Consider the following 12,638-nt stretch of genomic DNA (forward strand, 5'->3'; position numbering starts at 1 on the left):
TATATATACGTAAATTAAAACGTCCTTCCGAAGGGGGCGATGGGATTTCAATTCCGGCTGCCGACAGCTTCTTACTGGCGACACCCCCAAACCTCTCTTTTTAGTGTCGACAGTCTTCTCCTTCAAAAATCAACATCTTTAACTATCTCACCCTAGCATTACCTCCTCAATTTCCTCTCCTCCGCATTAGCCTATTCACCACAAAGTATTGTTTTACCCGATACACAAATCCATGCGCGTCTTCCCCTTCGAAGATCGGCATCTCAACTTCATTACCCTAGCATCAACTCCTAATTTTCCTCTCTCTAGTGTTTCCCCCCATGTACTTGGGATGAAACTTCTTCCTACAACCATAGCCATACCCCCATCTGGTTTCCCTCCTCCAATCTTCATGCTCCTCCCAACCCCTTTCATAACCACGCCTATATGTTTCGACAAAACCCCCTTCCTCAGAAATCTTGATCAGAGTTATCGGAGGAAGTTCTTCATGGTGGATGGTCTCTTTCTCATGTTCCTCTCGTTCAATTTCTTTCCCTTTCAATTTGGCTAAAGATTGACTTTAGATTGCATCTCAATAAACTTGCTCAACATCTCCTCCACAACCTCAAATTGATTTTCTATGGAGGAAAACCTTTCATCTATGGTTGAGAACCTTTCCAGTATATCGGATTTAAGTTGCCCTACTTCTCCTTCCAATCTCTCCTCCAAAGTATCAACTTTTCTTGTTGTCATCTCTCCAAGTTCGTGCTCATATACCAAATTGATACGCCCCAGAGACAAAAACAAATAATAATAGCAAGAAATCAACTGAAAAACCTAGATCCGAGCTAATTTTACAAGTATCCAAGCAAACAAACAAGATACAAGGGTAATGTACAATTCAAAGTGAATCGACTCTCCACAAACCCTAGACGCCGCTATGAGCAAACAAAAAAAAAAAAACCAAACCCCCCCCCAATTCCTCTCCTTGGATGCATGATTATGGCTTTAAAGACCCACAAACTGGAATCTTCCTAGGCAACTAGTCGGCTTGGCTGGGCCGGTCTTTCCTAGATCAGTGTAACGAATCTAAGTAAATTTTAAAAACTAATGTTATCAAATCTAAATGATGCATAAAGATTGATGTGAAATTAAACCTTATAGCTACATGCATACGAGGGACATTTAAGTGATGAATTCTATTTTGTTATCGACCGCAGTGTTAACCTTAACTATATGAAGGTTCAGATGAAAATGAGCCAACAAAACTTTTGATGATAATTGGCATAGCTATATCGAAAATGATTAGTCGGATGTTAAACCACTATTTTGTTACAACTAAGATAAGGCAGACTCATTAAATTTTAAACAATTGGCCCGAGAATGGTCAAGAAACCATTCTTATTTCAATATTAGGTTGATTTTAGTTAATTACATTTTAGAGTAAAAGATCAAATCTTATAATTCTATTTATTAAGGTAGAGAACTTGGTTCATCATAAGCCAATTTACACATGCAAGGCAATAAATCTCCAATATAATGCCAAGAAAGTAATAAAAATGAGGACATGAATAAGTTTGAAGTAGAGAGAGAATCAATATTTAGAGCTCTCACCCACTCGAATTCCATACAAAGGGGCTTTGTCCGAAATACATTATAGAGTAACATCAGAGATATTGTTGGAAAATATCACAAAGATTCATCATAGAAAAAGGGTTCCTTAAATAATCACCAATACAGTATTTATTACAAAGCTTCTCAAATCAATCCTTAAGTGATATTGCATCAAATATTGGCAATAAATGCAAATTTTAAGGAAAAGGTCAACAAAAGGGTATAAAATTAAAGTCCTAAGACTTGCTAGTTGAATAAGCTCGATGAGACGCCAATGTAGGCTAACTGGCCCAACACACATGTGAGTTGGTGTGTTGAACGAAGGTTATCGGGCAGAACAGATGCTGAAAAGTAAAACAACTTTTGTGAGAGCGTATTGAAGATCTCAACAACAATGTATCAAGTCGACAGAATCGACAAGTAGTATTGGAGAACACAATCTACAATGCAAGATCTCCAGGCATTGAAGTCGACAAATAACTAAAACAATAGCCTTTAGCATACAGATATGAGTGAAACAGACAATGCTGGAATTTTTGCATGGTAAATTTGTGGTAGGGTCTGCCTATCTTCCTAAACATGAGCTATAAGAACCTCCTCGAACAGGCTGGTCCCAAGAGTCATTCATAAGATTGTAAATGTGTTTTATAAAGTTGGTTGCCCCTTCGACTATTGGAAGGTGAGTAAAAGAAGGTTCATAGAGTGGAGAACTTGGCTAACTAGGAGAAGGTCAAAATATTACAGTTCTCTTTGAGTTTCCGGCTTCAAGGTCCTAGTAGCATAATGCCAAGGAGAGTAACCCTGCACCACATAATCTTCTGTTGTGTAAATCCAAAAGAGCTGGAGGAGTTTATAGGGCCCTCATCCAAGATTTAGTAAAACAGAACATTCGGGGGGTAGCCAAGATGGAAGGCGATGCACTCGAGGATATTTCTTAAATGGGTGTGGCATGCCTTAATATAATTTCATAAAGGGAAAAGACTGAAACATTGCGAGAATCCACAATAGATAACTTTTACGTACACGTTTGGGGATCCATCTATTCTATTTGAAGTAAATATAATGCTATAAGAGCATTATATGCAGTCACAATAGGGGCTTGTGACTTTAAATGTTCAAGACTGGGACCTCTGGATGGTTAGTTGAGTTTCTAAAAAGCCTGTAAGAGCTCACTTCCATGAGGATACTATAGCAAAGCAAAATTAGAGTTGTAGAGACAAACATCGAGAAGGGCAACATCCTAAGAGGTAAATATTGCCAAAACCAATATTAAGCTACCAAAAAATTATCCTTTCTGGTGTCAACATTGAACTGAGAGAGGGTAGGGTAGGTCCTATGGACAAATTGCTAAGAAAAAGCCACTTGCCAGGATGAAACATCAAACACATGTAGAAAAGAATAGAGCAACTGCAAGGAGTTGCCAAGAAGAAGGCTGCTTGGGCCAAGCTAGCAAAAGAAGCGACATCTTGAGAAATGCACATAAAATACCAAAAGAAGATGAGTGCTCAGGTGGTGTCTACAAGAATAGTGTTTATGCAATAAGCCAACTATCAAAAATCTAAAATCCAAGTTAGAAGATTTCACCATGCCAAAAGAGAGGTCAAAACTTATCTATACATATTAACATATACAACAGGTTCCTATCTCTCTCTCTCCCTTTGCATCACCTACTTCTCTCCTCCCTCTCTCTAGATACAGCTATATGTAATTTAGAGATAAATTTTATCATCATGTAGTTAGAGAGGTGGTATAATTAACCATAGATATATTTCAACATAAGTTCAATAGAATATATTGCATTTTACTGAAATATATAGTATAGCCTCTTAATGTCTTTTTACGTAGAGAAAGTATTTGAAAAAAAAGTATATTTTAGATAATTAATTAAGAAGAATAATACAGTAAATCCCATGCCACGCTTTTAAAAAAAAGTTTTTAATTATAGTTAAGTGAACTTCCTTGATTAGCATAGACATAATAATTTATTGCATTAAACAAGTAGATATATTACAAAGAAAAAACGCATAATCATTTTGAAAATTAGCAAACTCTCTTCAACATAAATTCAAGCTCATTATGTTGCAAGGTTCCATCATAGTCTAAGGACCTAACCCATTGGCATCAGTTGAAACGATCTCAATAAATAAAATGTTCCGGATGAACTGGAACTTCAGATGCCAAGGCATAACAATCTTTAAGGATTTGGCTCAGATAAAAGAGAAATTCTCAAGGTTTCATCTCGTCGGAGAGCCTTCTTGTAGTTTTGAAACCTTAGCGTCCTAACCATGTGTATCACTACCAAACTCTACAAAGCCAAAAGCCGATACTTCACCAGGACAGTATAAGGACAATAAGAACATGAAATTAAAAATAACATTACATGAACGAAATATTTAAGAGGAAATTTACATAGACCGCACAATTTATATGTACTTACATTTATAGCACTTTCATGTCATAAACCTATGCATGAAATGAAAAGTTGCTTTTCACTTACAAAAAGTTGTTAATAGTAGTTTTTTATGTAATTTCAAAGATCGAAGTGTTGTGCATGTAAATATTAAGATTTAGTTGTTATATACTAAATACATCAGAATTGTGTGGTATTTATGTGAATGCCACTATTTAGAGTCTAGCCAATGACTTCTATCCTAGTTTGTACATTTAATCTTGGAAATGTAGCCTCTTGAATGTACCAAAAATATGCTAACAGGATTTGATAATCATGGAAATTGGAATCTAGCATTATTGAAGCGCTAAGCCTATAAAAATGGAATTAATTTTTACTAACATAAGTATCATACGATGTAAACATCAACAAGTATGAGAAGGATAATACCTTTTTTTTTTTTTGGGGGTAAAGAAATATCATAAAAGGTAAACATTAGAGATGATGAACTAGAGAAACCTCACATGCAAAAATAGATAGGCCAAGTTGGAAATTGATTCTCTTCCTTGATATAAAAACCATCACCAGTAAAGTAAAGTGGAACAATAATAAGCATAGCAACCACGGTTCCTGTCAATACAAAAGTTGGATGAACTACTATGATTGACTCTAATATAAAAGCATATTCATAAAAATAGCAAAGTCAACATAGTGAAATTAAAGGAAATTAGTATTTTCACAAACAAGAACCACAAAGCAGAACCACTCCTGTAACACACACCAAAAAACAAATGTGGGTAAGTTAATTGTAGTAATTTCTATGAAAGATTTTTGATAGGCAAAAAAGGCAAAAGATAGTGCCCATGAAAAGTAAATGCAGTTAACTTTGAAGATTAAATTTCTAACATTATACTTGAAAAATTCTAGATGGGTTTTGTTCAAATGTGGGTGCTAACAAATTTGGTTTCAAATTTAGCTTTAACAAGGCAAAAGATAGTGCTTATGAAAAGTAAATGCGGTTAACTTTGAAGATTAAATTTCCAACATTATCCCTGAAAATTTCTAGATGAGTTTTGTTCCAATGTAGCTGCTAACAAATTTGGTTTAAAATTTAGCTTTAACAATATCAGCTATTAATCTTCTTGCTTTTACATATTTTGCTCTTGGCTCTATGTACTTCTCATCCGTATAAATCATCACCAACAGGATGGATCAAGGAATATGTATCATCTAACATCATCATCTATTTCCTTGTCCATTTTGAACGAGGATCAATGGATATAGATATAACCCAAGAACACAAGGATAACATTAAGACCTTACCAAAGACACTTAGAAAAAAGGGGGCCTTTACATATATAGCACTTGAAAGTTTGGAATTTACACATTCAGCACCTGAAATTTCATATTTACATGCACATTGTCCTCTTCATTAAGTCTATTTTCTCGTTGCACTCCCCATCATGGGTTCTTTTGTGCTATCGTCACCGAACTCAAGGAAGAAATAATCACAACCAAGGAGTCCAACAAGTCCGGCGACTCCGCCCATGCCGAACTCAGCCCCTCGCTGAAATTTCCAGCCTCCTGCTATGTTGTCGCCTCGAACGGTATGAAGTCACTGACTTGACAAATTATATTGGATATCGTCGTCTATACATTCTACACCTTCGGTGAGGGTGAAAAAGAAACGAAGAGGCTAGGGGATGTGAAAAGAAATTTTAAAATTTACAGATTAACTAATTTAAAAATCTATGACTAATTCAAAGTGCAGGATCTTAAATCTCATTTCTCCTCTTTTCAATCAGCGAAAATGACACTTAAATCCCATATTTCCTTCCCTTTGCCTGAAATCCAGGAGAATTAGTAAGATGAAGCCTCTGCTTTGCCTAAAATCCAAAGAAATTAGGACAATGAAGTGCGCAAAGACCTCGTGTAGGAGAAAGTAGGAGAAAAAAACACGGGTTACCTACCTAACTCAATGGTTTCGGATAGGAGCAGGGCAAAAGTTGTAGGTATTTGTTCGTCGTGATCCCATCGTTGCATCGATGGCGCGGTCGCTTAGGATGTGGCTCAAGCATCGAAGATGGTGGGTGACGGAGAGCATATCACAAGAATGAAATATAACAGAGAGTGCTTTGCATGTAAAAATGAAGCTTGAGATATTGAATACGTAAATTCCAATTTTTTAGGTTTTATGTAAATCACAATGATATATTGAAGCTTGCACCAAAAAAACTTCAAAAAGAAGAAAAGCCATGTGTGTGTGTGTGTCTCTCTCTACGGTCAAGAAATGGATTTTAAGAGAGGCGAATGACAACAAAATTTGAGCAAATGCTAATTTCTCATCATGCTTGGCCGGCAATTAGAGTTGTCAAAACAACTCATCATTCATGAACAACTCGTGTTCGGTACACTAAGCTACTCGTGTTCGATTCATTCATTATGAAAATGAGTCAAACATGAACAAATCTTTTGAGCTCGATTCACAAACAAGCCGAACACAAATAAATTTTTGTTTGATTGTGTTCGGCTCTAACTAATTAAATAATAAGTAAATAATATTATTCTAATATTTATATATATATAAGTTTTAAAGCTCAATATTGATTGTTATTAAATAGAACGAAAATTATAAGTTAATTTAAATAAGGTAAATAATTTTTCTTGTATTATTAAATTAAGAAATAATTAAATTCACCAAACTATTTTTAATAAAGGCAAATTTTTTAAATACAAAAAAAAAAACCAAAGTTACAAAAAATAAAAATAGAAGGATAGAAGAGGTAAGAATTTTGGAAGAATTACATACATATTTAACATATCAAACACCTAAATATTGTAAGATAGAATGTTTTGAACCTTCTTTAATAGCTATAATTAAATAATAAATTGTCAATTATTTGTAAACTCATCGATTATGTTTGAAAAATATGAAGTTATTTTTTTAACACTATTGTAATTTAGAAATATAAGTATTTTCATGTTTAAAATTTGAACTAAAAAAAAGAGTGAGATGACTGAAAATATTTATAGACAACCAAAATAGAGAAATGTAATTTCATATACAATTATTTTACCTTTAAGTTGAATTGAAGTTTTATTCGCTAGTGATTCATTCAATTGAGTGAATAATTGTTTACCATTGGTTAATATTAGTAGCTAACAACTTTCACTATCCGATCATCTATTCATATCTTGATAATTCCAAAACTTTGGGTTGAATCATCACAGTAAATAAGGAAGTAGTATAGATTATATTTAGAAACCTAAATATTAAAATATTCCTCTAACTATATGCATGTGGCTACTTTAGTCATAGAATATCATAATTCTCTAATTTAGTCTTAATTATACAAAAATTGAACCAAAATGATCACTCTTAAAGGAATGATGATATAAAACTAATCTCAATTTAGCCCCTGGACTAAACAAAATTAATCCCAATTTAGCATCTAAGGATCAATTTGAATTAATTTTGTATATTGTAGGGACTAAATAAAATAAATATGATACTCTCAAAACCACATAAAATTGTTGAGAGACCTCTATTTATTTATAATATTATAATTTTGTTTTAATCCTTCATCAAACGAATACTTGCAAAAGCTAAAACTAACTATAGTGCTCGGTAATAAAATTAAAAACAATATTGTACTTAAATTTAGATCTAGGGAAGCAACATCACTCTACGCAACTATGAACGTAAGCTTAGTTAAGCATAACAAATTAGATTATAGATTTTATTTTTGCTTGATCTCTTTTACCATTATCTTGTAACTTATTGTACTTACTCCTGTATTGATGCAACCATAACATAAAAGTGAAGGTTTATCAAGATTATGATAACCATAAAGTTTAAGATCAAAAAGTTCCTTAAAAAGAAAAAGAAGTTTGATGTTCTAGTAGAAAGAATTGTGAAAGCACCCATATGACATCCTAAAACCATAGGGAGAAAGAGACATGAGAGATGATTGAAAAAACTCTCTAAGTGATTCTGTTGTATTTCGTGGATGAGCTCTTAATGAAGGTCATAGAAGAAAAAATCACAAATGACTTATAACATAAGCTCGACTATTAATATGTGTTAAAAAACCTCTAAAAAAAACAACATCAAATGTAAAGACTATTTTTTCCCGCATGAAAAAATGTATGTCTATTAAACCATATTAAAATGAGTTAAATTCTATCATTTGAAAATTTGAAAAATATTGATGTACTTTAGAAAGACATAGATTTGGTTTTAATAATATTGTGCTCTTCATCTCCCTCTTAAAAGCAATTTTTTTTACACCATGTAATTGGGGAGACATACGATTAATGTCAAGTATATCAAAAATTTATTTTTTTAAAGATGTCAATTCTAAACTTGAAAGACATGAAGATGGAAAAGCCATATGAGGGATTATTAGTTAAGGTGGGGATTTTTAGTGAAGGGATCTACTTCTAATCATGAAAAGCATACCTTTGAGGAATGTTTAAGGATATAAATTGCTTCTACTATAAGAAGAATAAACACATAAAGAAAGATTGTGATAATAGGATGGGGAAAAAAAAATACATAGATAAAAGTCAAAGAATAATAGTGTTGCTACAGGTTGTAGTAGTTGTTATATTGGTTATCCTTTTTTGGTGATTGAAGGAGTTGGCAGCAAAGAGCAGTAGATCTTGGATTTAGGTTGTTCATTTCATGTGTGTCCATATAAGGAAATGTTCACTTGAGACGTCGTGGTTGTCTATGTAAGAAACAATATGACATGCAATAGGATCGGTGTTGGCACAATGAGGTAAAGGTGGAAGATGTTGTCACTAAAAGATTGGTTGAAGCAAAGTATCTAGCAAATCTGAAAAAGAATTTAATAATTTTGAGTGCTCTCAATAGGATGGAGTGGATAAAAAACATTCATGCGGCCGACCCCACTTAGTGGGATAAAGGCTTGTTGTTGTTGTTGAGTGCTCTCAATGATGAAAGATATAGATTTTTTGAAGATGTTAAAATTTTCAAGATTTGCAAGGGAGTATTGGTTAACACAAAGGCAAATGAAGTTTGTGGACTATACGTATAGCAGGTTGTAACTCCAATAGTGTTACTTCAGTTAAAATAACTTTTTTTAGAACAACATTTTCTTAAAGAATAAAAGGGTTAAAAGCTTTGCTACAGGAGAGAATGAGGAACAAAAGAACGCACACATGAAGGAGTAGCCTTTTGGAAATGATCACCACAACTTTAAGCCATTCCTGCATCCGAGAGCCTACGATGCTCTTCAAGGTGCCATACATAGTTGATACGGTGATGACAATAAATCAATAAAATTTAATCTCCAAGGGAGATTATTAAATTTGAAGATTAAATTCCTTCACCACCTATAAAAAATCCTATACGACTCTCTTTCAAACATGGTTGCCCATAATTTTGGTTTTAACGATCAAATCATTGTGCTTCCATGTATTTTGCTCTTTATTCTACCTACTTTCCATTCATTTAAACCATCACTAATTGGATAGATCAAGACATGTCGATTGAGTACCTTCATAGTTTTCTTCTCTTAGTCATGTGCTTCCATGCAAAAGTTTTTGATAGAGAAACAAGAAAAACTTGGTGGTTAGTTCTGTGGATTTGCACGCCTCTTTTTAGGGATCAATGCTAGTAACTCTGCCAAAGGGGTCCGATGAGGATACAATGACTGTAAAGGCTAAAAGTTTGCAACCACCAAAAAGATACAATTTCAAACCTATAAATCTTCTGAATTCAATTATGTGATTTATGTGCTAATAGTTTGCTAGTTTGAAAAAAACTATCCTAATAGAATGCATGTCAATGTGATGCTACTCCTATTATTTTTTAACTAATTGGACAAGGGAAATCAAGAAAAAGAAAAAATATACAGAACACTATGGTCTTCACATGGGGAATTAGATACTTATTATCCACCAAATATGGATGATGCATTTAAAATCTGCCATCAGAAAATTATTAGGGAGAAGATATCCAAACTCTCAATAAATTGGCCTAAAGAATACAGTTGATAAAAGTACACCATCATAAGAGAAATGAAGTTCAACAATACGTTAACTACATCCCAACCTCAATAGCAATTAGATGGAACCCATTAATTCTTCACCTCCTTAGAAATAATGCGCACATAACAAGAGGAAACCTATTCTAAAAAAAAAATTACACTTCTAAGAGATTCACTCTACAAGCCAAAACTAAGATAATAACATATGTCCCCCACAATTACATAATCTACTCCAAACCTCATTTTCTTCTAAATAACTCTTCATTTTCTTTCAATCCCTACAAAAAGGAATCCTAACATTTACCATGAAAAGCCCATATTAACTTTTTGGATTACAAATGAAAAATAATTCATTGGAGTATCATTTGTTAAGAAGGCAATGTGATAGGGAATATATATAATAGGTAATGAAATATATATTAGGTAGCTAGGCTTATAGGTTGTTACTAATTGTGTTATCGGGTCATGGGAGTTTTTAGGAGTCCATAAGACTCCTCATGTAGAGTACTAGCTCAAGCAAGAATGTCAAAGACAATGAGCTTTGCCTCGACTCTTGTCCCCTCCTCCCCCCAACCAATAAAAAAAAAGTATAAGGACTTATGGGCATCCTCCTAACTAATGGCCATCCTTTCTCTACCATCAAAAACCAAGATTTTTAGGCAAGATTAAATTGCCAATTTATCTTGTATTTGCTATTATTTCTACATTTACTAGTTTTAGGTTTGTAAAAAATAGTACTCTTGTTGAGCTTTTTACCTAGTGTCACCCAGACCCCAATTCAAATTCACCATCTTCAAATCATTGTTGCACAGATGCACCTATTATGCACTAAATCCATCCCCGGTCGTGTTTCATGCGGCAGATTTGATCAACTCCCCTCAACCTAGCCTCTACACCCAGTTTGTTTCTTGAATTCCAATTTACCACTCTGCATCCAACATGCACTACATTTAATCAATTCCCCTCAATCTAGCCTCTACACCAGGTTTTATCCCCCAAATTCCCATTCACCGCTCTAGATCCAACTCCATCTCCAAGATCACCGAGTCACAATTTCCATCCGCCACAACTCCAAGCACAATCTTGATGCCTCATTGAATGCTCGCTGCACTACACCCACCCCAATCGAGGCACGTAGTTGCCGGAACCACGTCAATACTCCCACTTCCAATCCAACCTGCAGAGACTCAATGTCGTCGCTTTTGTCAAAAAACCTAAACCAGCACAGTTTTCCCAAGATTACCTGGATTTCTAACAGCCTCAGCATCCCATATGTAGCTCAAATCCACTCCCATCATTCCCATCATTGCTGGATCTGACACCATCTACAGATCCAAAATTAACACTGAGCCGCCTGAGCTTGCAAGTGCTGAATACATCTACATCCACTTGATCTCACCACGATCAGCTCAACCTTGAGAGCAAGGTCCTTGTGAATGGGCGGGCAATGTAAGAAAAAAATTTTAACAGGTAAATTCGTGGTCATTAGATAGCTGGACTTCTAGATCGTAATTAGAATTTTGAATGGGTTACACTTAAAAGTCTGTGAACATCTCATGTGGAATATTAGGGCCAGTAAAGATGTAGAAGGCAATTAGCTTTGGTACAATCCCTCTTTTGCTTAGTTATCTTGTATTTGCATTTAATTTCTTTATTGCATTTACTGGTTTTGGGCTTGCATCACAATGAAACCCTACTGAACTAATAACAATGCAAATATGAGAGAACAAGAAGAAGAGAGCACTCGCCTTCCAATCGATGGCGTGGAAGAACCCAACAAAGTTGTCGATGGCGGGTTGGAACCCGCTATGTAGCTCAGCGGAGACCCTCTCAAGAAGATCCGCGAGGAGATCTGCGTGCCCCTTTAACGCAAACTTCAGATCCTCCATCTGAAATCGCCAACTCTTAGGGGCTCTTTGGTAGCCGGTTTTAAGCAGGATTTATGCAGGATTTAAGCTGAATCCTTCAAAACGACAAAAATTGACTCCGTAAGTCCTGAGCTCCCGTAAATCTCAAAATGAGGCCGATTCGTAAAAAATACGGGATTTACTGAATCCTGTTAATCGGTGGATTTAGTAAATCCAACTCACAGGAATTAGTGAACCCAGAACGAGCCAATAGGAAGAATGGCGCGAATAGGCTTACCTTTCTCAATGGTTTCTGGTAGGGGCGGAGAGGAAGGATGAGAAAGATGGGAGTTTCGGTGCTTTCTATAAGCCGCGATCCAGTCGTTTCCTTCCCAACTAGCTCTAATGGACTGTATCGCAAAGGTTTTCGCTCAGGAAGGCGATGGTTTTGGGCGAAACCAGTGGGAGTGACAAAAAGCGAGGGTTTTGTGCAGAGATGTGAAGTTCGGGAGCCGACGTGAATACTGAAATAAATCTTTATGTTTTCTTTATTATTAGGGTCATTCTAATTTTTTTACAACCTGTCAAAAAAAATTTTGTTATTCGCAACAGTGCGATCGTGTTATCATCAGAAAGTTCGTGTTTGATTCATTTGACAAACAAACGAAACAAACACGAAAATTTTTTTTCGCTTGATTTATAACGAGCCAAATGCGAACATTCATTTGTTCGATCGTGTTTAAATCGTTATTGTTCAAAATATAAAATAATTTAAATAATTATAAATAAAAA

General features: G+C 34.8%; 1 protein-coding gene across 1 annotated transcript in view; it reads right to left on the bottom strand.

Moving 5' to 3' along the window:
• LOC110023604 (transmembrane protein 18) overlaps positions 1 to 12,368 on the bottom strand; it is a 28,163-nt gene extending 15,795 nt beyond the window's left edge. The window contains exons 1-3 of the mRNA XM_020723125.1: positions 12,145 to 12,368; positions 11,748 to 11,962; positions 4,507 to 4,612 (exon numbers count right to left, since the gene is read on the bottom strand). Coding sequence (XP_020578784.1) covers positions 4,507 to 4,612; positions 11,748 to 11,888 — 247 coding nt within the window. The 5' untranslated portion in view covers positions 11,889 to 11,962; positions 12,145 to 12,368. The remainder of the gene's footprint in view (positions 1 to 4,506; positions 4,613 to 11,747; positions 11,963 to 12,144) is intronic.
• Between the last annotated feature and the right edge of the window lie 270 nt (positions 12,369 to 12,638).

The sequence above is a fragment of the Phalaenopsis equestris genome, unplaced genomic scaffold, assembly GCF_001263595.1.
Source record: "Phalaenopsis equestris unplaced genomic scaffold, ASM126359v1 Scaffold000002, whole genome shotgun sequence".
NCBI lineage: Eukaryota > Viridiplantae > Streptophyta > Magnoliopsida > Asparagales > Orchidaceae > Phalaenopsis > Phalaenopsis equestris.